The sequence below is a fragment of the Sodiomyces alcalophilus genome, assembly GCF_042370955.1.
Source record: "Sodiomyces alcalophilus JCM 7366 unplaced genomic scaffold ACRALscaffold_1, whole genome shotgun sequence".
NCBI lineage: Eukaryota > Fungi > Ascomycota > Sordariomycetes > Glomerellales > Plectosphaerellaceae > Sodiomyces > Sodiomyces alcalophilus.
The window spans coordinates 5,354,718-5,378,820 of NW_027263532.1; the positions used below are offsets into that span (position 1 = coordinate 5,354,718).

Here is a 24,103-nt window from a genome sequence, read left to right on the forward strand (position 1 = left end):
AAGCCAGGGACACGGAGGCAATGATGATGGAGGATAAAGAGGACGAGAAGGGCGTCGAGCGAGGCCCTAGATCAGCCTTTTGAAGTGAGGAAGAATGGTAAGGCGTAGCATTACACAAGAGAAAAGGAGGAAACGATTGTAAAATTGCTGTGTTTGCGCTTGAATGTCAGACGCAAGGTTAGGAGGTATAGTATAGGTAGTGAGTGTTGCGAGGAGGAAAACGCGAATGGGCGAAATATCACGTTACTGATGGGAAAGAGACGATGTAGAGGAAGCAGTTGCACAGAGGGGACCTAGGCAAGGCGTAACTTTCAGACTACGAGGCTAACAAAGCCAACTCGCACGGTGTACACGGTGTACTTTCGTTGGCTCGGATCGCAGCAAAGGAAGGCACGAATTAAGGTTGGCGGGATTTGCACAGCCATTATTAGTCATGGGATCCCTTAGTCATACATTCTACAGGTACGTGTAGTTTCTCCCGCACGGTCCTAGCAGCATAACGTCATTGCCTCACGTGCGGAAAACAGTTATGGCCTTACTTCGTAGAATCAGATACGATACCATTATACATAATTACCTACCAAGTTGTGGCAGATGCTCTGATATAATAAATAGTGCCGCTTTATTTTATCTATAGTTTGAAAACATGCATTGCTTCTTTGTGCCTCCTACCGAGTAGGTATTCAAAGAACGGCTCCAAGGTCATCGACTTGCGAAGCTTGAGAGAGACGCTGTACAATCATTATGTATTTGGTACAAACTAACCAGCCATGTCGGACTGGTACTTTTCTTCAACAACTTGTTTGGCCTAGCTCAGATAAGTACCAAGTACTCCGTGTAAACTCAAACAAAATTTTAACTTCCTTCCCTGCGTACATGTACCTACCTACCTACGGATACATACTACAAAAGGACATGGCCCCACGTTCGGCTCAAACGTCAACTCCAGAGTGTCAAGGAAACATCGTGCCGCAAATTTCATCCCCATCTTCATCTTCAGCATCATCTTGCCAAAGCCCACCTGAAGATAATGTGACAATCTGGCTTTTAGCCCCGTCTCTCTTTGTCTTATCTCCTCCATTTCTCCCTGGAAATCCTACCTGGGGAGGACGGAAATAGTGTCAAGCTATCGTGACGGACAGCTTCCAGCCTCAGTCCGCATCACCCATCTCCCTGCAAACGCGCCTCAGTCAATCAATGCCGCACTCCTTCACAGTTCCTCTCTTTCTATTCTAGACAGAGTCAAGGTTAGCTGGCTCCTCCACCCTCCGTCCTTTTTCTTCCCTCAAATTTGTCAATCGTTCTCACCTCATACCTCTTCTCTAGACATTCCCCTGTTGAACAAAGATTAAGGTCATACGGAGCAAGTGTGGAAACATCCAGGGCGTGCCATGAGGTCCACTTGACAAAAGAGGCCTACTTCCGCTTTACTTCCATCTCACTTCCTTTCACCTTCCTTTCCCGCCCTGATCTCATCTTCTCATCTCCTCTACACATCATGGCGGGAAGACACGACGCGTACGGCATGGGCCAAGGCCATGCCCATGGCCATCTTCGGCCTCCTCCTGGCTTCTCAGCTCCGACACCCGATTTGGAAAATAGGCTTCGAAATCTGATCCTTTCAAACACGGTGCCCGGCGAGACGACTACCCAGTCGGCGCATCCATTCGCCGATCCATCTCATGCACCTGCCCCCGAAGCCCCTGGGCCGCCCGTCCCTCCCCAAACGAACTCGTCGTTTTCACCATATTCCGGCCATGAAACTCTCCCAGCTTCAGCTTCGCCTGATGCGCCCTTAGGACCCCAGTCAGCACCCGCGCCACCAAAGACCTCCCGGAAGCGCCCCAACCAGGCTCAGCGCCGCCAAATGAACTCACACTTGGTCATCCCCATCGATCCGCGACCTGCACATCCCTGGGCCAATCGACGTCAGGGAAATCGTGGGAATAACGGGAATCACCCGCCGAGTCAAGGTCAAGCTCATGGTTCTTGGGGTCTGCGATCCCAGCATGCTCATCCGCCAGGTCACTCTGATCCCTCTGATCAATCTGTCCCGGCAAGCTCTCGGACCACCGCCGGTCGTCATCATCATCATGGGCAATCCCCAAGGAATAATGCTCCTCAAGTACCGCATCATCACAACTCCATCCACCGCCATCCTACTTCCGGTATACCGCCGGGTCCGTCGGGAGACATCCCCCCGCCTTTTCCCCGCCGCCAACATCACGGAAACTTATACGAACCTCACGGTGTAAATATTCGCCCAGAGCAGGTCGCGGCCCAGTCAGCCTTCCTCGAGAATCTCTGCCATACTATTGTTAGAGACGCCGAAATCGACCGAAGCGACATCATTGAAAAGGAGGCTTTTCGGCTCAACATCGAGGAGATCTGCCGCAAGGCCATCGCCGAGCACGAAGAGCAAACCCGCGGCAAGCTCGGCTTTCCAGCTACTGCCATAAGTCTCAAGTGCTTTGGCAGCCTCTCCTCCGGATTCGCCACCAAGGCGTCGGACATGGATCTCGGCCTCATATCCCCCTTCTCTCAGCCGCAGCCTGATGCCCCCGACTCGGAAATCCCTCGTCTCATCGAGAAAGCCTTCCTCGCCCATGGCCTCGGAGCCCGTCTCCTGACTCGTACGCGTGTCCCTATCATCAAAGTATGCGAAAAGCCCACCCAGAGTCTCTTGCGCGACTTGCTCGAAGCCAGAGAGACGTGGGAGGCTGGTCTCGACGGTGAAGGCGGCCCTGGTGGTGCCGACCCCGCGGAGCATATGGACGACACAGACCACCTCGGACAGGAGCCCGCAACCGGAACGCAGAAAGGAAGCGATCAACTCGCCGCCGGCCCGACCGTGGCGACCGCAGCGACGACGAACGGTATCTCCGCAACGGACCAGGAGAGCTGTCCCACTTCCGCACTGGAGCCTTCCTCGCCCTTCGAGCTACGCCAGTCCGAAGGTCAATCCCTTGTCGCATACCACGTCACTGCTAAGCGCGCCTTGCGACGTCTTCAAGGGCGGGACCTAACCATGTCCAACCACCGAGAGTTTTCAAGAGAAGACTTTGAACTTTTGAACAGAGTCTGCGCTGCTTTTATCCAGGGGATCCGCGACCCCGTCCTCAAGGCACGACTACAAAACTACCCATCAATCGACTCTCTCACTTCGCCGTCGCCGTCCGCACCCGACCATAACCACCACTCCCTCCAGGCCGTATTCTCACAGGCCGAAGGCGAAAGGCTTGTTATGCTGTGGGAGAACCGCGGGACCTTTGAAAAGAACTCGGACCAGGAGAAAATGGCCGATGGGGTAATCAAAGACTGGAAGTTGACCCAGAGCCGAGACACGTCCGGCATGGACCCCATATCATTCACAAAGCTAGTCCAGATACATCTGGAGAAGCTCAGAAAGGTCCACTCGATCCAGCTGCTCACACTCCAGCAAGACCAGGGCGAATCCGCCACCGAGTACCATAACCGCGCAGCCCGAATCGTCGCCGGGCTGAGGCCGTCCGAGTTGCTCGACTCGGAGAGCTTCCAGGAGTTGGTCGTCCACCATTACGTGACCGGCATCTGGTCCCACGAACTCCGAAGCGATGTCGATGCCTTTGTCAAGAACTGCGACCGAGGTCCCACCCTCGACACCGTCGCTCGTCGCCACAAAAGCCTGCAGCTGGCCATGGAGCTGGAGAGAGCCGTCGAGAAGCACCTCTACGACGATCTCCTGGTTGACCAGATCCAACGATACATCTCCATCCTCCGGAGCCCCATGGAGCCCAGACCGTCGCCCGGCGGACGTGTCAACTACATTATCCCCGTGGCAGATGCGTCGCTGCTCGACCTCATCCGAGACATGCACGACCCGTCCAAGATGGGCCCCAACCAGGCCCGCGACCGCTACCGCGATAAGCTCGAGTTTCCCAAGGCCGGCGCCGGTGTCCAGTGCGATATCAATTTCTCCGCCCACCTCGCCCTGCACAACACCCTCCTCCTCCGCTGCTACTCACACACCGACCACCGCGTGCGCCCGCTCGTCCTCTTCGTCAAGCACTGGGCCAAGATGCGCGGCATCAACACCCCTTACCGCGGCACCCTCAGCAGCTACGGCTACGTCCTCATGGTGCTCCACTACCTCGTCAACGTCGTCCAGCCCTTCGTCTGCCCCAACCTCCAGCAGCTCGGCCCGCCGCCTCCCCCCGCTTCGGCGTGGGACGACGCCAGCCATCCGGCCCGCGCCGACGACACCCTGTGGTGCCGCGGCCACTACGTCGGCTTCTGGCGCGACGAAGCCGCCATCCAGCGCCTCGCGAGCCTCGGCCAGCTCAACTGCAACCGCGACTCGGTGGGCCAGCTCCTCCGCGGCTTCTTCGAGTACTATGCCCAGACGGGCCACATGACCACGTACCCGGGCGTGCGCGGTTTCGACTGGGGCCGCGACGTCCTCAGCCTCCGCACCCCGGGCGGCCTGCTCTCGAAGCAGGCCAAGGGCTGGACCGGCGCCAAGACGGTCGTCGAGGTTCACAATAACGGCGAGGGCGGCGGTGCCGGTGCTGGTGCAGGTGGCGCCACCGCGATCGCCGCTGGGCCATTGCAATCGCCCCCGACGGCCGGATCCCACGGCCACCCGAACGGGAAACAGCACCCCGCGGGCGCCGAAGTCAAGGAGATCCGCCTCCGCTACCTCTTCGCCATCGAGGATCCCTTCGAGTTGGACCACAATGTCGCCCGTACTGTGACGCACAACGGCATTGTCTCCATCCGGGACGAGTTTCGCCGAGGTTGGCGCATCATCAAGGCGGCGGGCAGTCCCGAGGCGGCGTCTCGGGGCCGTCTTGACCCTGGGGAGCTTCTTGAGGACGTCAGCGACGTGCAGATGAAGGATGACCGTGCTAACTTTCTCAAGCTGCTGTCCGATATTCATGGGTTAGACGGGACGTCCGTTGGGGAGACTATTTGAGATGAAGATCCTACTGTCTTATCCGTTGTATATGAGGTGCAACTGGAATGGTTCTAGGTGTTGGTTTTTTATTTTCAACCCCTGCACCTACATCGAGATGGGATGTAGAGCGGTTTGTCTGGGTATCTTGGTCTTTATTCTTGAGGAATGGCTTTGGAAGATGATTATGAACCCACACGAGATGAGAGATGAGATATGAGAGACGCAAAGCGATATTCACAGGGATATCGTAGCTTGTAATATTATCTGGATTGTAGGCTCAGTACTACTCCATTTCTCTTCACCATGAACAGAGATGACATCTCATGGAGTAGGTAGGACAAAAACAATGACACGAGAATTATCGAGAAAATATAACAAAATAAGGAGAAATGTTCGAAAAGTTCTCTTGCCCTTCACACACCAGCCCATAGAGGACAGCGGTCGACGAGACCAGTGTGAAGCGCCTTCTTTGATCGAAGTTTTGATCTTCCAGTACTCCGTTCAGTTCTCATTCTGGGATGAATCGAGCACTGGCTGTCCAGAAGACAGCATTACTGGGTTCGAGCGTCCTTGGAGATCGCCCAACAACAGGTCGCAGTTGGAAAAAAAAGGGGAAAAAAAGAAAAGGCATGATACCAAGATTGTAACCGGTGGACTGGTATCTCGAGATCATTATTCATGTCTATGAGTTTTCCCCCTTCTTTCTTCCGCGAGGAAATCTCTGTGGTCAGTTCATACCTACTCACTGCATCCTAGTTTTCCCGGTTTACCTCGAGTAAAGACCATGTGCCGCCTGCGCCTCGCTAAGATTGAATGCCGCCAAAGAGAAAAAGTCTTGTCAGTGGAAGCCAAGGATAATCGTCCAACATGTTGGTTTTGGTTTCGGAACCTTGAAACGACAAGCGAGAGTAAAGACCCTCGTCTCTTGCCGTTGTTCTAAAGAAAAAAAGGAACACATTGGCTCAGTCCACAATGTGCTGGTACAGTGGCGAGATGGATTCGCCATAGTGGTTGCGACGGATGGCCTCGGCGAGCAGGAAAGACAGGTCAAGGATGACGAGCTTGGTGATGTTTTTGACCTGCTCCTCGCGGATGGGAAAGCTGTTGGTGACGACGATGGTGTCGATGCACTCGCAATTCTGCAACTGCTCCAGGCAGTCCCCGCCAAAGACGCCGTGCGTGGCAATGCAGTATACCTTCTTGGCACGCCCCTTCTTCACGACCGTCTCGGCCGCCGCAATCCAGGAGCCAGGCTTGTCGATCATATCGTCCACAAGCAAGACGGTCCGATTCTTCACGTCGCCGACCAGCGTGACGGTGTGCTCAATCTTGGGATCTTTCAGCGTGGCCTCCTCATCGTCCGTCTCGCCACCACCGTCACCCGAACCACCCAGGGCGTCAGGCGCCGGGGCGAAGAAGGACGAAGCATGGGACATGGTCATGGGATCTGGTTCTTCTCGGACACTCCCGTCGGCTGCCGATGTGGACGGGGACGGGAAGTCGTCGTCGACGATGTGACCCTGTACGAGGCGGGCCTGAGTCACCTCGTGGGCTCGACCATCGTCATACTCGCTATCCTCTGCTCCATCTGAGCTGCTGTTCCGCTGTTGGGTCGGAGTCACAGACCGATCATTGGAGCAATCATCTGAACGATTTCTGTCAGCTGCGCGCGGACCCACGTCGACGGTGCGTTCAGGCGAGCCTTGGCTATTCGCGCGAACTCTAGACCGTGATTTGACGACGGTATCCGGCGGTGGTCCATCCACTTCCTGGTCCAATGGTTCATCTCTTGACGCTGGCGTTTGCTTGTCTCGGGTGGACGACTCGAGAACAGGGGGTCGCTGGAAATTGTCGAGAGGATTCATGATCATACTGCTCGACATATTCCCACGCTTCTTCTCGGTCGTGACCAAGCCAAAATTCAATTTCAAGGCATCGGCAAGCGAGGTTACCCTTTTGGTTCCGCCCGCGTTTTTGGAGACCACCACGGCCTCTCGCCAATTGGGGACGTTGTGCCGAATCCATCGGGCGATGAGGGGCTCGGCATGCAAATTGTCCACTGGACACTTGAAGAAGCCTTGCATCTGGGAGGCATGGAGATCGACGGTTATAACGTGCTTGACACCGGCCATGATCAAGAGATTGGCGAGCATCCTGGCCGTAATGGCACCGCGATGGGATTTCTTCTTCGACTGCCGGTTGTACGGGAAGTAGGGGAGAACGGCTGTCGAGTGAGAGCAAGCAGCCGGTTAGAATGCAATTCCTGTACGTGCGGACTCCCTCCCCCTATGGTCAGCTTACCGGTGATCTTGTTTGCGGAGCCTCCCTTGCAGGCCGAGACCATGATCAGGAGCTCCATGATGGTATCGTTGACCTTGGGGCTTCCAGACTGGACGATGAAGACGTCCTTTTCCCGGACGCTAGTCAGGATGCGCACGCTTGTCTCGCCCTTCGTGGCCAGTCAGTCTCAATGAGCTGCCGTGACGCATGATCAGACGAGGCAGCTGCCACTAGAAGCTTGGGAACCAAGGATTTCCGGCCCCCCTTCTCATTTGTCCGCCCCCCCACGATGGCCGACCTCTCATGCTTGACAAAAGGCAGGGAAAAGCAGGGAAAGGCAACCGACTCAGAATGTGCGGCGGCTTACATTGGAGAATTGGGAGAGCTCGGCTTTGGCAGGGCGTGTGCCGAGGTTCTCACAGAGCTGGGCTGTGAGGGCCGGGCACGAGCTGCCGGCGAAGATCAGAGTGCCACGCATGGCTAGAGGCGCGATGAAGACGTGACAATAATTTGCCAGGCGATGAGGAAGAGAATGGAAGAACTGCTCAAGCGTCTCGTAAGGGCTAAAGTTGCTGGGCTGAGAGCTGTGACCTGAGCTGAGCTCCGGCAGCCAGCAAACTGAACGAAGAGACAGAGAAAGAATTTATTTAACGAGACACGGAGCGAAGTTTGGGTGTACAAAATTCAAAGTGGGGTAATGTAGGAATTGACTAAAATTTACACTGTCTACGGGACTCCGCCATGTTCCCGATTTCATTAGCTAATGGCTGTACTTTTACACTACGTTGTACAGCGTACACAGCGCATTTTACGAGAATCAAGCCACCGTCCGAGAGACACTGTGTACTCAATCGGGTCTAATCCATGCACTTACGGAGTACAGCGTACTTTGTATGGGTTCAGTGCAACATTACGTAACCGTGCTACCCCTGATGACGTTCGAACTTGTAAGGTACTTCGTATGATGTATTCGGAAAGCGGAATATTCGTAATACACTGAAATCTACGAACAACACCAAATCAACTATCACGACAGCGCCATCATCATACGCCGCCTACATTTCCAGCCCTTAAGGCTACCGCTTACGGCGTGGGAAACGTATTAGATGCACCAGTACTATTTATATTCCTTTTTTGTTTCGTGCAAGGAAGCCTTGGATTCATGATCAATGTTGAAATCTCATAGAGAACACACTCATCCGGTCGATTATGGGAATCCCTCGCCTCCTTTCCCACCTCCAACCCTATGGAGTCGAGGAACAACTCGACAATGTCAACATTATCGTCGACGGACCATCTCTTGCTTACCATATCTATCACCTCTGCAATGGACGTCGGGCTCCGTCTTACAGTCTACTAGGAGACACGACCGTTGCCTGGTTGGATAGGCTCCAAGACGGCGGTGCCAAGGTGTAGCATATCTCTTCTGACCTATAGCCTCTTCGTTGTACCGTACTTCTCTAACACTTCCTTCAGAGTGGCCATCTACTTCGACGGTTTTCTGCCCCTGGAGAAGAGACCTGTCCGTCTCGACAGACTCCTCCAGTCATCCCTCCAACTCCAGCGCCTGCATGCCAGGAACTCAGACTTCCCAGAGTATACCTCTTCTGTATCAAGTCCCGTCTTACCACCACTCTTCCCCGACCACGAACCACGTAGAAGCATCACACACACGCCCCCTTTCCTAGTCCCCGCCATCCTCGAGCGCCTAAAAGACACCGAGCGGTATGCGCCACTCGTCCATCTCGTGCCCGGGGAGGCAGACGAGTATTGCGCCGAGCACGCTCTGGTCCACGGAGGCACCATTTTGACCTCCGACTCGGATCTCCTGATCCACGACCTGGGATCTGGATCTGTCGTCTTTATCAGCGACATTCGCCCTAAGACGAAGGACGCTAAAGATTCCCGCTCTCAGGAGCTAATCGCCTTGCGGTTCCATCCTCGTGAGATTGCATCGAGACTGCGGCTCTCTCCGTCTCCGGAACAAGGCTTGCTTCGGTTCGGGTATGAGCTATCCAAGGACGCCCATAAGTCCATGTCGCAGCTCCTCGAAGGCTGCCGGAAGCCTCTGTCGACAGGGGACATCCGCCATTTCCAGGCTTTTTCACAGCCCTACAAACCACTCAGCGCCGAGTCACGCAGCGCCGCGAGAAACTTCTTGTCCCCCGCAGCATCCCGCCTCGATCCTCGCATATCGGAACTTGTCCTCCAATCCCCTGGCTACCAGCGCCTCCTATCCACGGCCCCGGCCGGGTATGCCGCCACCCAGACCCAGGGGCAAGAAGCGCCCCTCATCTTCCTCCCCCTGCTCCTCGACTGCCCCGTCCGCACCAGCGCGTGGGACAGCAGCCTCGCCGTGCGGCAGCTAGCCTACAGTCTCATCCACGTCGCGTACCCCGGCTGGCCGGGATCCGTTCGCGAATACAGACGCATCCAATCCGCCGCCAACAAAGGAAAACCCCTCCCCCTCCTCACCAAGACGTCTACCCTCGACGCCGCGGCCGGTTTGTCCTCGGTCCTGTCTCACATCACCTACGCGTTCGACGACGAGCCTGACCTGCTCTGGTTCACTTTCGCCCTGCACCAGGACATGAGCTGCAGTTACATCCAGGGCAAAGACCCGTCCACCCTGTCCGCGATTCGTGACATTCTACTTCCTCCCTCTTCCTCCTCCGCAGCACTCTCGCGAGGGACAACAGCACCAACAATGACGACGACAGGTCCTGTCAACTGGGTGGTCCTGCACCTCACCGCCCAGCTTCAAGCAGCGCTCTACTCCCTCCGTATCCTCGCACAGACGATCCCCCTCGTCCTGCAGGTCGCCACCCCGCCAATGGAACCGCTCACAGCCACCTTGGTCTCCCTGCAGTGCAACCTCGCCCGTCTGCCGCCACTGGCCCGGTACCCCACAGCGCCAGGCACGCTGGCCCTCGTCGCAGACCTGCGCAACCACCCAGACCGGAACCTTTCTCGTGTGGCGTCCGTGCTGGGCATCCAACCGTCAGACATCGTCCCGCGGACCAGGAACGAGGAGAAACGACACAAAAAACAGCTGCTGCGAAAGAGACGCAAGGAGAGGGAAGAGGCGGGGCAAGAGGAACGGGTCGGTTCAGCCACTGGGAAAGGGTATACGAATCCATTTGATGTGCTTGGCGACGAATGACTGAGGGTGAGAGCCATGCAGTGCAGTCAGTCGAACAGATTGGTCGTCTGTTGCTACCTATCCAATGCGCTGCTCCTTGTATGGCAACGCCTCAATGCCCCCTACTCCAGTCCATTGCATTACGACAAAAGGCATACCATAGTGTGATGCCTGACTTTTCAAATCAACCGCACCGATTGTCAAGGGTATACTACAACAGGGATGTCACTGCAGGCTCAGCAAGCTCCCTCGAGCACTTCACCGCGGCGTCGGTTGTTCAGACATATCCGCCCTCAAGTGAGGCCCCCCTAGATCCATCGTGATTGAATCCAATTCCCAAACAAAAAGTCCTTCCAGATAAAAAACTCCAGCTCCCGCCTTTCCCGCATGAAAAAGAAAAGCGTCTTCCCAAAGACAACGTGGTCGCGTAGGCTCATTTAAATTCCACCCCAATGGCTCGGTCACCAAGCATAAACATTCCTATCCAAGGTCCGGCCTCTCGAGGGTTCGCGTCGACGACCCCTGTGGCCAGGTCTCGGCGTCAAAACGCCATCGGCCCTCAATTTCGCCTTGGCTTCTTTCCTGAGCCGCACAGCCCTTTGCACATCAACTCTGTCCAAGCCTCCTCCCCCTTGGCTGGTAGTGGACGCCGCGTCGCGGTCGGTCCCAATCGCTGAAAACCGCCTAACGCTGCCCTTCCTCGCCACTGGCACCAAAGGCCCATAAGCGACGCCGTCGCTGTCGGAAAACGTCGCTTCATCATGACTGTGGTCATATGGACTATATCTTTCTCTGCCGTCGTCGTCTTCGTCTTCGTCTTCGTCTCCAGAGTCATGGAAAGCGCTGGTTCCCACCCACGACGTGCCGTGATCGACTGTCCCGAAGCTATCGGCCACTACAGAACTACGAGGACGTCGCAGAACTGGGGGAGGAGTGGACGAGGACGGAATAGGCGAGACGCCGGGCCCCTCGTCATCATCTTGAAGCTGCGTGTTGGCGGGGATGCTAGGAATGCCATCGAAGAGTCCCGGCAGCTGAAGACCCCCAAATCCGTACCCTGTATCGCGGAATAGCAGGTGCCCTTCGCTCTCGCCGCGCGCCCTGCCTCCTCCAATGACGGAATCAGAATCTACATCCCCATCGGAGTCGAAACATTCGTCGACATTGAAGACGATAGAGTTGTCAAAGATAAGATCAGCCTCGGCGACGTCCATGTCGGCGGCATTCAAGCAAGGGAATGGGTTTTCGGAGGTGGCAATACACTCGAGTACGTTGGGCGCGAGAGCAGTGCGGTAGGAGCGTGCGTCGTCTTCGGTCCTACTGGCGCTGCTACTTTGTACCTGGCGATTGTAGCCTGTCATCTTTTCCGATAGGACGGGGGGCATATCGATCGACGTGTCGGCAGTGTGATGTGACTGCGGGCGTAGGAAGGGAGAACTGATGCTCGACGCGGTCGGGGTGTTGGATGATGACACGGACCACTGATGCAGGCTGCTGGAGCGAATAGGCATCTCCGTCTCTTCGTATGTTTCGTCCTGCGTGCTGCGGCCATGATGGATGGAGCCTGCCAGACTCTTTGATGTCACAGGCGGTTCCTCCCAGCCATGGTTCTGCAAATGGCCGTCGCGCATCGTGTCTGTTGTCGTGGGGTGGGGGTCAGCATGTGAATTTGGTAAATGCCATCGACAAGATGGCGAAATCTAAGCGAAGAAAGAGGAAAGAAATAGGATGGGGAAAAATCAATGTACTATAAAAACAGAAACACGAAAGCAAACAAACGGGTTGAAAACTAACAAGATGCAGACGACAGTGGCAACACCCTTCCTGGGTCAAGGCGATGGCGGATTGCGGAAACGGCCAGCAGAGTGTCGCTGGGCATGTCGAGTCGTAGACTCCTCGGGCGAGACAATCTCCCCGATGATGCCCTACTGTCTGAAGATTGCGCCCGCACCCCGCTGGCGGCGAGGTGCTGATCGGAAGTGGCGGAGTAGTCCTTGTGTGCCGAAGACTTCGCGGATAGCTTCTCGCGAGGGAGCCTTTCTGAGGTCCTCAGAGTCGGGGGAAGCGAATAGTTCGCCTTGGCGAGTAAGACCGAGTCCCGTGCAAAGGACGGCAACGGCGAGGACAGCTGGGGACTGAAATTCGGGACGGGGTGGTCGCGTAGGTCAAAGTCAAAGTCGGGGTCGGCGTTCGTACATAAAGATGTGTAACTGGTGGTGGGTGCTGGCGATGCGTTCGCCTCGGACACGCCGGATGCAAGTCGATTCGGTCCGTGCATGGTCCTCGGTCTAGTGGTAGCATTTGTCAATACGCGGGATGAGCTGGTGGTGTATGAGGCCAGCGACTGTCTCCGGACCGACCCGTCTGCTCCCGTCTCGGACAAACGGCGAGTCGTCTGCTCCGTGCGACTGCGACTGCGACTGGCAAGGAACGCCTGCTCTGCGGGTGTCACCGGGTGTTGTGTCAAGGGGTTCAGTATAGGCATGTGTGATGGGGGCCCGGCTGAGGTATCGACCGGGTTGCTGCTGCTGTCTAACGACTGCGACGCCGTGGAAGGCCGTTGGGCCGCGACTCTGTTCATCGAAGCATAAAAGGCTTGCACCCGAGGTGAGGAAAGGTCCACACCATTCTCGCCAACATTGCGGTCAGCGACATCCTCGCCGTAGTCCCTTGCACCGGCCGCCCTGAGTCTGGTATGGAAGCTGAGCTGTCGGAGCTCCGACTGCGCATCGAGAAGGTCGACGAAGCCTTTTCCTGAATTCATGCTAAGAATCGACGCTTCGCGGGTGTTGGCGACAGAAGAGGGAGATGAGTGGAGGCGCAAGCGAGAGGTCGAAAGGACCCGGCGGACAGGGTCAGGGGTAGAATGAGTGGTTGAGGCAATGGAGCTCTTTCTGGACCTCGTTTTCCGGAAGGCCACTGGTGGTAGTAGCATCATGGGATCTCTTCTACTCCTAGTACGATGGAGTTTCCTTCGCGTGTCTCCGACTCGGGCATTATGAGGAGCAGTCTGAGGGCGTTCGACGCCAGGCTCAAGGAGCCTTGGAACGAAGGGTGCGGGAGCCGAGTCATCGGAGCCGTCATCGAGGGCGAGACTTCTCTGAGACCTCTGCAGAGTCTCGAGTGCACTTGTAGGGCCGTTGCCAGCCACGGGGTACGTCCCTGGACGGAGAGCAGTTGTAAGAGTTTGACTGCGATGTACTAATCAACCTTGAGGGGGCTATCCCATCTTAACTTACCCTGTAAAGGGGCCCGGGAGGGCGGCGTAGCGTTGTAGGCTCGGGCCTCGATGCTGGTAGTGGAAACCCCCAGCGACTCACCGGTGGTCCTGCGAAGGGAAAAAAAGCTCAAGAGGCCCATGATGAACTGGGGCGATGGCGGCACCCAGCCATACGGCGCCTGAGACTACGTCGGTGGACGAGTCGGGAGTAATACCGGATAGGGGGAAGCAGCTTGGAAAATGAGACAGCTGGGATCTGATGAGGGCCTAGATATCATACAATGGACGCAACCAGTACAGAGGAGATGACGAAAGGAAACGACACATGAAAGACCAAAGGAGTGGATGGGTCGAAGAAGACCAAGGAGACGAGAGAAGGACAAAACCAACCACGAAAGGCTGGGTAGACCATCTTTACCAGTAAGGGGAAGAGGGAAGAAGACAGGTGCTTATGTGGAGTCCCCGTGTAGGTGCGTGCGTCTCGGGTTCTCGACCAGCAAGAGGCCGACAGACTATGAACGCTGAGAGGCGCGATAATGGTAATGGGCTCTGCGGCTACACGCGATGCGATGCGGTAGAACGCACTAGTAGCAGTGGTGCGATGGAGGAAAGGGCAAGGGACGTAGGTATGGTGGCAGGTTATTTGCCGAATTCCCGCATCGAGCGTAGAACCGGGTTACGATGGTTCTTCTCAGCCCTTGTGCAGTCGATAGACTCCCAGCTCGTGGTCTGTAGGCACCCTGGATCAGGTTAGCACAGCGACGGACTAGAGGCTATGTGCAGTCGTAGGGCTTGGCTTAGGTCCGCCCCCGCCGCCTGCAGGGCGGGCAGAAGAGTCGGGTCTCCACTGACTAACGTGATAAGCGAGGGTGGGAAACCATGCTGCGCGATACTGACGCGAGTTTGGGAATCTAGACGAGCTAAAACAGGACGTGTCGAATAAGATGGAAGAGGACACGGACACGGACTGGGAGGCCCAAGCTGTTGGCTCAACTAGCGAGCACGCTAAAGTCGGAGCACGGGACGTGGATGCGATGCCGATCTCTGGAGGCTGATTGCTTGTTCGCTCAGGCGAAGGGAAAGCAGCCCGTTTGATTTGTTTTCTAGCCCATCAAGACGACAAAACAAGATGTGTGAGTTGTAATACCGACTCCAAAAAAAATTATTCGTAAGATCCGAGTCGAGTCGTTACTGCCGTACCAGATTACGTACTTACCTAATCGTATAGACCTCCGTATTCGCAGCAGCGAAACGTGGAATATGTGCTACTCCGTAGGTACTCCGTAAAAGTCATGTTTCAATGTCACTTTTCGTTGGCAGAAACCACCCCACCTTCGATGGACTAGGGTACATTCCCCTGACGTCAATACCTACCAAGACCAAAGAGGAAGAAAAGAAAATAGGAAGAAATCCAAATCAATCACAATCATCTCTCATCCAACCAAACCCCTGCATTCCATCCGGTGTTCCGGTCACACGGCGCGAATAAGAGAATCAGAAACATGGGCTCGGCTGGCAGCAGATCATGGAAGGCTTTCACAGATCGCCGGTCCACAAAACCCGGAAATTCCGCAGTACCTCCAGGTAACTTCTCGGATCCATTCTCAAGTTGTACACAATATACACGGTGGTACCTACCTACCTACGCAGCAACGTGTTCAAGGCAGGTACCTACTTCGTACCTACCCTGCGGCACCGGCAAAGGCACCGAATACGAATGATCGACAAGCACTCTATCCAACCAACCCTATTGGACCCAATTGCTTTCTTTCTTCCTGGACATGCAGCATGCATGGATTGGAGAGGTGAACAACATCAAAGGCTGACGGTTCCTACCCGTGTCCATGGACATCGACATTTATACAACGGGAGACACGCTGCTGTGGCACGGCAACGATAGACGTGGAGCGGCGAGAGGTGCGACAAACCAGTCCTGCTCGGCAGCTCGCATAGGAGCTAAGTTGCAAACACACCATCGCCCAGTTTACAGCAAACGACCATATGTTATGCAGACGAGGGTTTTCATGATTTACACAGCTCATATTCAACGCAAGGAAAATGCGGCATTGTATAACCAAACAAATGACAGCGCTTGACGTTGGATTGCGACGAGGACACCAGTCACAAACCCACACCTACGTACGATAGAGGGTGTCAGGGGTATGTTTAAAAAATGCATTTACGCTGAAAATATCATATAATAAGGTGCGCTTATACCATCGGTGGTGCATTTTTTTGCCGCAAGTCGCCAATTAGGTACGATTGTCGAACAGGGCCTTAAGCAATTACCCTGCCGTTAGGTTCTGGAAGAAAACTTAGAAATAACAACATCTTACCCACGAGGTGAATTGTTTGAAGTGGCTGAAGTTAAAAACATTCTGACCTTGCTTGTGACTACCCTAGGTAGGTAGGTATGGATCCGTGATTGTCTTGTATAAAAGGCAACTGCACTATACCGAGACAGAAGCAGGAAGGAGCTATCAATGCGTACCTACCAAGTTTGTCTAAACTACCTACTCACAGCCCAAATCTTCCGTGTATCTGTTATTATATATGGCGCCCTGCGACGCTGAGGTCTCTCCCAGATCTGGATCCATGTGCCGCCCACTCTCTTTCGGACGTACTGGATCGCAGAACAAGGGCAACAAGTCATTTCAACAGAAGAAAAGGACCGAGAAACCCACGTCTATCTTCAAATCCATTTGCCCCATCTTTTCCTCAACCCCCTTCAGGCGCCTTGAAGCGGAATACGTGTTCAAGATGGCTTCTATCGAAGCCGAACTCCGGAAGCAGCTCGCTCCCCACGTTAGCAAGACCGTTTTCTGCAGAGACGTCGCCTATGCCTTCTATCCCGAACGTCATCTTCATTCAGCCGTGGAACGCATCCTCGTTCCCCCAGGTCCTGACGATACATCTGTTGCTCTGAAGCTCCGCCAACCCCCCATATCTGTGGACGACTTCATTGCCAACATGCAAGGGCTTTTCAACGACCAGTTTCTTCAGAATTTCAAGGAGAAGTGCGAGGCGTTCGACAACCTCTGCGGTTCTCCCGTTTCTGATGCTTTCATCGGCCACTACTCCTATCTGCAATGGGCAACAATCATCGGCGATGGCTGTTTCGATGCTTGTGTACGTCAGGCCAGAGGCAAGAGCAAGACCCTTAGGGCAATGAGTACTCTCGCGATGTTCCAGTTCGACGGCACCTCCGACGAACCCGACGAACCCTTGCCCGTAACTCAGATTCATCTGAGGGGCAAAACCTTGAAGCAAGCCTGGCAAACTAACCCAGATGCACCTTTTATCTCTACCTTCGAACGCCTTCGGCTTGTTGGCTGGACCCCTTCGGCCACAAATGGTGCCGAGGTCTTTCATGGAACGACTCCTACTACTGCGGTAATGGAATCGCTCGCTTCCACTCCGACCAGACTCTCTCGCTTTACCTCAAGGTCTCAGATCTTCCCCCCCGGAGAAACCCAAGCCATCTTCACGTCATTCTCCGTGATGAGAGCGTTCCTCTGGGCGGTCTTCAAAGCCAGTGTCATCGAAGATCCTCCCGGCCCTACTGAGAGCAACGCTCTCCGTAACACCTTCGAATTCCGCGGGCAGACATACCAGGGCGTCGTCGTCATCAAGTTCTGGTCCTCTCAGCCTGCTCCTAATGGATTGACGCATTACCAGATCCCAGTAGGCCAAGAGACGGAATGGAGCAGCCTAGCCATGCAGGAGTCGTCCGGTAAGGCCGGAGACTTCTGGCGCAATGTAGTCCGCAGTATCCACGGCCAATCGACAGACGATTTTCCGGATCTTGTCCATGGCAAGGACTTGCCGTATATTCAGTCCGCCCTGGGACAGTTCCCCTGCAACAAAAACCTACTTTGGCAGACGGCTTGGATCAGTGCAGAGGCCGCTCAAGCTCTTAACGCACGGGCGGCCCATATTTATATGATTTCTTTCGAGCGCGAAGAGACTACTCAGTCTGCTACTGAGTCCGAGCCCCAGAGTGGCAAAAGGGAGCGTGTGGGCGAATTCGCTCGGAGGTTCGGGCACGGTCTGAAGAAGATGATATCGAGCAAGAATCTACGCAAACAGCAGTTAAGAGTAGTTAAGACAGATAATTTATAACCTGGTTTATTATAATAGTAATCCCACTGTTTGGCTTGTTGATGTTTCTCGGTCTTGATAGCTTTTCTTAATGAAAGGGCCCGGCTATAGAGCCTATTCAAAATGATATCCGGCCTATAAATGTGGCTTATTTATGAGAAGCATCAACCAGGTCATTTAAGACTCGACAACCGCACCGTCTTTCTCTATATCCAATAGGATTTCATTCACACTTTCGTATGGTGAATTCCAAGAAGCGAAATGGAGACGCGTTCCCCATCTCTTTGTCCGAACTGGTCAACGGTTAATATCTGTCGCTCTTACTCACCGAATGGGCAGATCCGACAAGCCCAGGGCTCGTTCGGAATTACGTCTTTTATTTTCCTTGGCTCGTTTGCTTTTCTTTTTTTTTGTCTTTCATCTTTTTTGTGTCCTTCGCTTCCTTATTTATTTAGATTATATTATTCCCTATTATACTCTACTCACTGGCACGTCGTTATGAGGGCTAAAAAGCAGCCAGCTGCAAGATCATGCTCCCATTCATAACATTAGCCAGCCGGTAGGCCTTGCTCTCCTGAGGAAATATGCCGCTGGCGGCCCAAAGGTCGAGGAGGCTTTGTACGGGTTCCAGGTCCTCCTTCCTCAGCATGTCGAGAGACGCCGCCGTCACGAGAAAATGCGAAAAGCAGCTGTTCAGCTGCTTCTCCAAGTTGAGATGGTAAAAGGGCTCCACAAAGTGGTTGTGGTAGAGGTGCGCATACACACGCAGCATTTGCAGGAAGATGGTACGGCTGACGTTGGCGAATTCCTTGGGAAACCCGCTGCGCCTGCCGACCCAGTTTTCTTCCCCGTCCTGGTCCGCGTCTGCGAACTCCGGTGGGCCGCCGGCCTCGGAAGCGAGCTCCGGTTCGGGTTGGACCTGGTGCTGGGAGGCCGATTGGTTGGCGGTGGGTGGCACAGCGGAAGGATTCGGCGCCCAAGAAACCCCGGCGGGGTCGGTGGGGAAGAGCCTCTCGTCGTTCACCTTGCCGCCGATCCAGCGCTGCATGAGAGTCATGTACTCGCAAGCCGGGAGCTCGACTGGCTGATAGCGACTGTTGAGCCATGTGTAAGAGTGGTTGCTGCGTGCGTCCGTCCGTCAGTTGGGACCCCGAGGACGGAGGACGGCATGCGTTGACATTAAATCTGGGGGGCGTGGGACGTACGGGCCGGCCGACATCTTGGGGCATGATGTGGCATTGCAGATGCTCGTGCCATCTTCCTCCTTCTCGCGAACCACGCGAACAAAGTTCCATAAGTTCCGGTAGTTTTCAACAACTACACCCGTGTCAGAGGAGCACAAACACCACCGCCGCCGTACCTGCAGTGCGATGCTGACAGTTGTGGGCCGTGGACTTGGGAACATACCTTGGTGTGCGATCCACTCTCCTTGTTCTACTACCTTGGGCCGCGCACTCAATGCCATTAGATTTCCTTTCACGATTTGTCTCGAGTATGACGGGTTGAGCCACACGGGCAACGGCTCGGAGTTCTGTGTCGCCATGGTTCTCCCTGGAAACGAAATACCCGCAGTGTCAGACAAAATCGAAGTGCTGGAGTGTTGGTTAGGGGTAGTGGATTGAAGAAGGAATGAGGAATGAGCCTCAACCTCAACAACCCCGACCGTGCACAGTGGGAATAAGAAGAGCGGGGTAAGAATTATAATAAATAAAATATAACGAAATAAAAGGCAAGAATCAGAGGAAACTAAGAATAAAAATAAAATATCAAGTCCTGGCCGGACCGACCTAACCATGTCTCCCTGTATGTGGAAAAACAGAAGGACAGAAAGAATAGTGACACCTCGATACTGCTGCTAGGGTTGAAGGTCTGGTGCTTATGATGTGTTGTGAGGGTAGTATTGGTTTGTGGGCGCAGTGTGCGATGACATTTCTTGGCTGGTAGACCGTCTCATAGCTTTGCATTGAACGGGCGAACGGCAACTCCAAGTCTGCCTGTCAAGATAGCAAGGCTCTAAAGGAAGGTATCCGCTTCTGATCCCGTGTAGTCTCACCGATTCGAACTGACGTTTCTGTTCTCCCTGGAATAGTGCACAGAGAACCCATCGGTGCAATGCACCAACTCCCCAGTCTCGAGCCGCTTAAAGTGACCTAACAAGGGTAGTTTAGCTATGGCAGCGTATATATTCTTTTCCCACGTCATCGCTACTTGCGGGGACTCTCACACGATGCCCCTTACCCACGGTTCACCGATCAATCCGTCGAGCCGGCGAGCGCTACGGCGCTGAATCGCAAGTCGGCCCCTTCCCTTTCCAAAAACTTCAACGGACCCACGGCCAAGGCCTTCTGGCTAAGAACGTCTTCACTTTCCTCGAGAGTGCCGCGCTTCAGGGGTCCCTTGCGCCGCCCGTCCAGTTCCCACAGCGTCCCGTCCGTGCCCTTCACGAAGCAGACGTAGTGCAAGTCCACGTCGTCCGTCGCCTCAGGTGCCGACGTGGCGCCCTGCGATGCGGCCTCGCGGTGGGCCGATGCGAGCGATTCGCTGCGTTCGAGGAGTTGTGCACGCTCGGCTGGCGGCAGGGGTAATGCTCGAGAGAGGAGCGAGTCGAGATCAGACGGCTTCTCTACAGTTGTCATGTGTCAGATCGAGTTGGGAATGGTGGGGAGGTAAAGCTGAATGAGTATCTAGATAAAGTGGAAGGTTGAAATAGGTCATGAGGAGGAAGAATTACCAATGTAGTCGCGTGCTGGGCCGTTGGCAACAGCGTGCAGGAGCCCCATCAAGCCACAAGCATTGCGGATGGTCTGACGAAACCAAACGACAGGTTCCGCATCGCCCTTGCCTTTGTATTCTTCTAATAGGGCGTCTTCGGCGAGGCGATGGCTTTCGTACGTGGCCGAGACCGGGAAGACGAGGAGTAGCGCGAGAGCGGGTCGAGGGATAAAGGCGAGCAAGTCTGGGTCGGTCAAAGAGTAGACATCGTGGATTTGCAACGCCGACGAGAGGCCCAGTTTATGGAGCAGTGTAGTCATAAGCTCTGGGTTGGCTTCCAGGGGAATGAAAGCCGGAGAGGTCCCGGGGGCCGGGTCTGGGTTCGGGATGGTCGACATGATGTGGCTGTGATTTCGTGTGTTCGTAGGAGCTTCCGAGTTGTATGGGTAATGAATCAAAGACGCAAGAAACTGTAGTGTAGGTACTGTTCTACTTTCTTCGTACGATATGGGTATAGTACCTGAGGTGGTAGTTGCCCCGCGGTGGGGTTTTGCGTGGTCTGCCTAGACGTCGGTGACGACATGGCCGATAAGCCGAATACATCTCTTATCTTATCGGCTCTTATCGGCTCTTATCGTGTCCAAAATTTGTGTCCCGGCGCGTCTCTGGCCTTGAACGCCATCCGTGTGCTCAGCTGTCCGGCCTTTGTCAAACCATCCTGCTCGAACAACATTACGACTATGATTCAGATTTTCCGCCTCACTTTTATCTAGACTTTTCAACGGCCCTAAATCCTCTCAGACCATCGGATTGGAAACACCCAGCCATGAGGTTGCTAGCTTGGATTGAACCACCATGAAGCTACTCCTGCGAGCCGTTGTCTGTCGCCCGGCGGCCTGCGCAAGGCCGTCGTTCCGAAATGGCTTCGCGACAAGCTCCCCCGTGCTGTTCAAGGTGTGTTCATTCCACCTTCGGGTGTCACTATGGTGCTAACGAAATGATTGACCAGACCGGAAGTCCCTTGGCCCACTCGAGCTCGAGAACTCCACGGAAGAAGAAATATGAAGTGTTCAAATCCATGGTCAACACACAGTTCAACAGGATCGTCGACGAGATGAGCTCTTCCGATATTAGACACGATTTGAAGGGTTTTGGGATACGAAGCAGCCATGCACTTGCGAATGAAGTCGTATTGTTTCGCAAGACAATAGCCCAGGCCATGGCCATGGCCGAGCGAGGCAACGATAACCGGAACACGAATCCACTCTTTTGGGCGCTTCGAAATGCTTTTATCCGCGGCGATGTCAAGGGCCTGGCCTCCGAGATTCGATATTCCTTCCAGAGCTTCATGATTCGTGCCCGGCTCACGGGTGCAGTGGGCAAAAGCCAGAAACAGCTTGCCGACTTCCGGTACCCGATGGAGTGGTTCCCTGCTACCAGGGCCATGCAACGAACCATCCACCTCCATGTTGGGCCGACCAACTCGGGCAAGACCTATCACGCCCTGAAGGCGCTTGAATCGGCCAACTCGGGCATCTACGGAGGGCCGTTGCGTCTGCTGGCCCAGGAGATCTACGCCCGGTTTCAGGCCAAGGGGAAGCCCTGTGCTATGGTGACGGGAGAGGAGCAGCGTATACCCCCGGATGCCGACAAGTACTTCATCAGCTGCACCGTGGAGATGACGCCCCTGAATCAAGTCGTCGACGTGGCCGTCCTTGACGAAATCCAGATGATCGGAGATCCGGATCGCGGCTGGGCATGGACACAAGCTCTACTCGGCGTCATGGCCAAAGAGGTCCACCTCTGCGGCGAGGAACGCGCCGTAGATCTGATTCGATCCATTTGCGCCGCCATCGGGGACAAGTGTATCGTGCATCGCTACAAGCGGCTTAGTCCGCTGGAGACCATGAACGAGAGTTTAAACAACGACCTCAAGAATCTGCGCAAGGGCGACGCCGTCATTGCTTTCAGCCGTGTTAATCTTCACGGCTTGAAGAAGGCTATCGAGGAGGAGACGGGTCGCCGCTGCGCTATTGTCTATGGTTCTCTACCGCCCGAGACGCGAGCACAGCAGGCTGCTCTTTTCAACGACCCTGATAATGACTACGATTTTCTGGTCGCCAGTGATGCCGTCGGCATGGGCCTGAATCTCGAAATCAAACGCGTAGTTTTCGAGACTGTCACCAAATTCGACGGGACGAACGTTCGTCGCCTGACGACGTCCGAGACGAAGCAAATTGGCGGGAGGGCGGGTCGATTCAAGACTGCCCGGGAGGCGGCACAGGTCGACAGCAACTCCGCCCTCGACGTTGGCAGCGACCCGGCAGACGGCAAAAAGGGCTACGTCACTACGCTCGACCAACTGGATTTAGAACCCGTTCGGGAGGCCTTTGAATCGGCCATCGAACCATTAGAAGCGGCCTACATCAGCCCGCCGGCGTTCATCCTGGAACGCTTTTCCGAATACTTGCCCCCTGATACTCCGCTCTCTTTTCTGTTGCTGCGGATTCGAGAGCTCGCGCGGGTTTCGCCCATGTTTCTCGTGGAAATCTCTCCCGACGCTCTTCAGATGGCCGATGCCATCCAGAGCTACCCGCTCACCATTCACGAACGGCTCGCCATGATGAACGCGCCCGTCCAATTGCGCGAACCCGGCATGCCGGCTCTTGTCCAGGCCATGGCCCGCTGTCTCGCGACCCGGAAGGGGGGCGCATTGTGTGACCTGAGGCAGGTCGACCTCGAGATCCTGGACAAGACGGTGGACGATTACCGCGGGAACGGCCGCGACTACCTCCGCCACGTCGAGTCGCTGCACCACGCCATCACGCTCTACCTGTGGATGAGCTACCGGTTCCCCAACGTGTTCGTCAGCCAGAAGCTGGCATTCCACGTGAAGGGCCTCGTGCAGGCAAAGATTGAGCAGTACCTCGACACCTCGGTATCGTTCCGCACGGACAAGCATGAGATGCTGCGCGACGTCCGGCGTAGAGAGGCTCTCAAGCGGGAGCGGGAGCAGCAGCGCGTTTTCGGCGAGAGCGTCACCGGTGCGGCGGAGGCGGTGGCCGAACAGGGCCCTGGGAAATGGAACGAGCCGGGCCACGAAGAGCCGTTGGTCGAGGAGGTTCGGGAATACGACCAGCTTGATGCTGGCGGCGCCAGCTCACGATGATTTCTCAGCAAACAACCGAACACCTTGGGAAGACCTTGAGGCGGCCTTGCGACTCGGCCGCTGGCTCATAAATTTCGTTCCATATGTATACCTAGTACTGTACCATCATCTGCGGATATGTTCGGACAAGAGCGTATAGAGGGCGTTGGGGATGGAAGTGGTTTTCATCACGACAGGCTTGAATGCCCCGAATGTACCAAAGCTTTACAGCAGGATCTCACAAATCTTCGAATTTCATCAATAAAAAGGGGAATATATCCCAACTCTTCAGAACACTAATAGCCTCGCCGAATACAATTCCGAAAGTGAAGCTCGCATGCAAAAGGCATGGAGTTACACGTGTAGGTTGGATCACGTCTTGCCGTGCAACTATCGAGTTAATGCAGTTAAGCATAATATACTATGACTGAAAAGATGTCTCTAATGAAGTGATGAAAGTGGGGAAGTCTTTGCACTGTGTATCTGGGTGGTCGCAGTCGTCATCGTGAAGCTCTGAAACCTGGCCGAAGACCTCATACCAAGTCGTTACCTCCCTCGATAACT

General features: G+C 54.9%; 10 protein-coding genes across 10 annotated transcripts; 6 read left to right on the forward strand and 4 right to left on the reverse strand.

Moving 5' to 3' along the window:
- Positions 1–1,498: 1,498 nt before the first annotated feature.
- ACRALDRAFT_2024980 (uncharacterized protein) lies at positions 1,499–4,954 on the forward strand (the record flags this gene model as incomplete). Its single annotated transcript, XM_071020279.1, has 1 exon — positions 1,499–4,954. The coding sequence occupies one exon, from the start codon at positions 1,499–1,501 to the stop codon at positions 4,952–4,954; it is 3,456 nt and encodes a 1,151-aa protein (XP_070880144.1).
- A 285-nt stretch (positions 4,955–5,239) lies between these two features.
- Positions 5,240–5,876, forward strand: ACRALDRAFT_205051 (uncharacterized protein; the record flags this gene model as incomplete). The annotated part of the gene is made up of 3 exons (XM_071021585.1): positions 5,240–5,264; positions 5,338–5,586; positions 5,668–5,876. The coding sequence occupies 3 exons, from the start codon at positions 5,240–5,242 to the stop codon at positions 5,874–5,876; spliced, it is 483 nt and encodes a 160-aa protein (XP_070880145.1).
- Positions 5,877–5,898: 22 nt separating this feature from the next.
- On the reverse strand, positions 5,899–7,694 carry ACRALDRAFT_2039612 (uncharacterized protein; the record flags this gene model as incomplete). Its single annotated transcript, XM_071020974.1, has 3 exons — positions 5,899–7,160; positions 7,238–7,385; positions 7,584–7,694. 3 exons carry the CDS (start codon positions 7,692–7,694, stop codon positions 5,899–5,901), a joined length of 1,521 nt encoding a protein of 506 aa, XP_070880146.1.
- A 454-nt stretch (positions 7,695–8,148) lies between these two features.
- On the forward strand, positions 8,149–10,379 carry ACRALDRAFT_2024982 (uncharacterized protein; the record flags this gene model as incomplete). Its single annotated transcript, XM_071020280.1, has 2 exons — positions 8,149–8,168; positions 8,693–10,379. 2 exons carry the CDS (start codon positions 8,149–8,151, stop codon positions 10,377–10,379), a joined length of 1,707 nt encoding a protein of 568 aa, XP_070880147.1.
- A 440-nt stretch (positions 10,380–10,819) lies between these two features.
- On the reverse strand, positions 10,820–13,718 carry ACRALDRAFT_2024983 (uncharacterized protein; the record flags this gene model as incomplete). Its single annotated transcript, XM_071020281.1, has 3 exons — positions 10,820–11,994; positions 12,153–13,520; positions 13,598–13,718. 3 exons carry the CDS (start codon positions 13,716–13,718, stop codon positions 10,820–10,822), a joined length of 2,664 nt encoding a protein of 887 aa, XP_070880148.1.
- A 1,588-nt stretch (positions 13,719–15,306) lies between these two features.
- On the forward strand, positions 15,307–15,773 carry ACRALDRAFT_1059205 (uncharacterized protein). The gene has a single exon (XM_071015991.1). The coding sequence runs from the start codon at positions 15,423–15,425 to the stop codon at positions 15,672–15,674; it is 252 nt and encodes an 83-aa protein (XP_070880149.1). The 5' UTR covers positions 15,307–15,422; the 3' UTR covers positions 15,675–15,773.
- Positions 15,774–16,338: 565 nt separating this feature from the next.
- Positions 16,339–17,758, forward strand: ACRALDRAFT_1066500 (uncharacterized protein; the record flags this gene model as incomplete). Its single annotated transcript, XM_071017355.1, has 3 exons — positions 16,339–16,707; positions 16,771–17,615; positions 17,719–17,758. 3 exons carry the CDS (start codon positions 16,339–16,341, stop codon positions 17,756–17,758), a joined length of 1,254 nt encoding a protein of 417 aa, XP_070880150.1.
- Positions 17,759–18,184: 426 nt separating this feature from the next.
- On the reverse strand, positions 18,185–19,222 carry ACRALDRAFT_2039616 (uncharacterized protein; the record flags this gene model as incomplete). The annotated part of the gene is made up of 3 exons (XM_071020975.1): positions 18,185–18,800; positions 18,885–18,996; positions 19,087–19,222. 3 exons carry the CDS (start codon positions 19,220–19,222, stop codon positions 18,185–18,187), a joined length of 864 nt encoding a protein of 287 aa, XP_070880151.1.
- A 709-nt stretch (positions 19,223–19,931) lies between these two features.
- On the reverse strand, positions 19,932–20,789 carry ACRALDRAFT_1053389 (uncharacterized protein; the record flags this gene model as incomplete). The annotated part of the gene is made up of 2 exons (XM_071015776.1): positions 19,932–20,302; positions 20,411–20,789. 2 exons carry the CDS (start codon positions 20,787–20,789, stop codon positions 19,932–19,934), a joined length of 750 nt encoding a protein of 249 aa, XP_070880152.1.
- A 336-nt stretch (positions 20,790–21,125) lies between these two features.
- ACRALDRAFT_1078424 (uncharacterized protein) lies at positions 21,126–23,834 on the forward strand. Its single transcript, XM_071018774.1, has 2 exons — positions 21,126–21,345; positions 21,401–23,834. The coding sequence occupies exons 1-2, from the start codon at positions 21,247–21,249 to the stop codon at positions 23,558–23,560; spliced, it is 2,259 nt and encodes a 752-aa protein (XP_070880153.1). The 5' UTR covers positions 21,126–21,246; the 3' UTR covers positions 23,561–23,834.
- Positions 23,835–24,103: the final 269 nt, after the last annotated feature.

What these genes read in the sequence shown, in the direction of transcription:
- ACRALDRAFT_1059205 (XM_071015991.1), top strand. Translation starts at nt 15,423, where the DNA reads ATGGACATCGACATTTATACAACGGGAGACACGCTGCTGTGGCACGGC.
- ACRALDRAFT_1078424 (XM_071018774.1), top strand. Translation starts at nt 21,247, where the DNA reads ATGAAGCTACTCCTGCGAGCCGTTGTCTGTCGCCCGGCGGCCTGCGCA. An exon ending in GCTCCCCCGTGCTGTTCAAG is followed by an intron (nt 21,346 to 21,400) that starts GTGTGTTCATTC and finishes ATGATTGACCAG; the next exon opens with ACCGGAAGTCCCTTGGCCCA.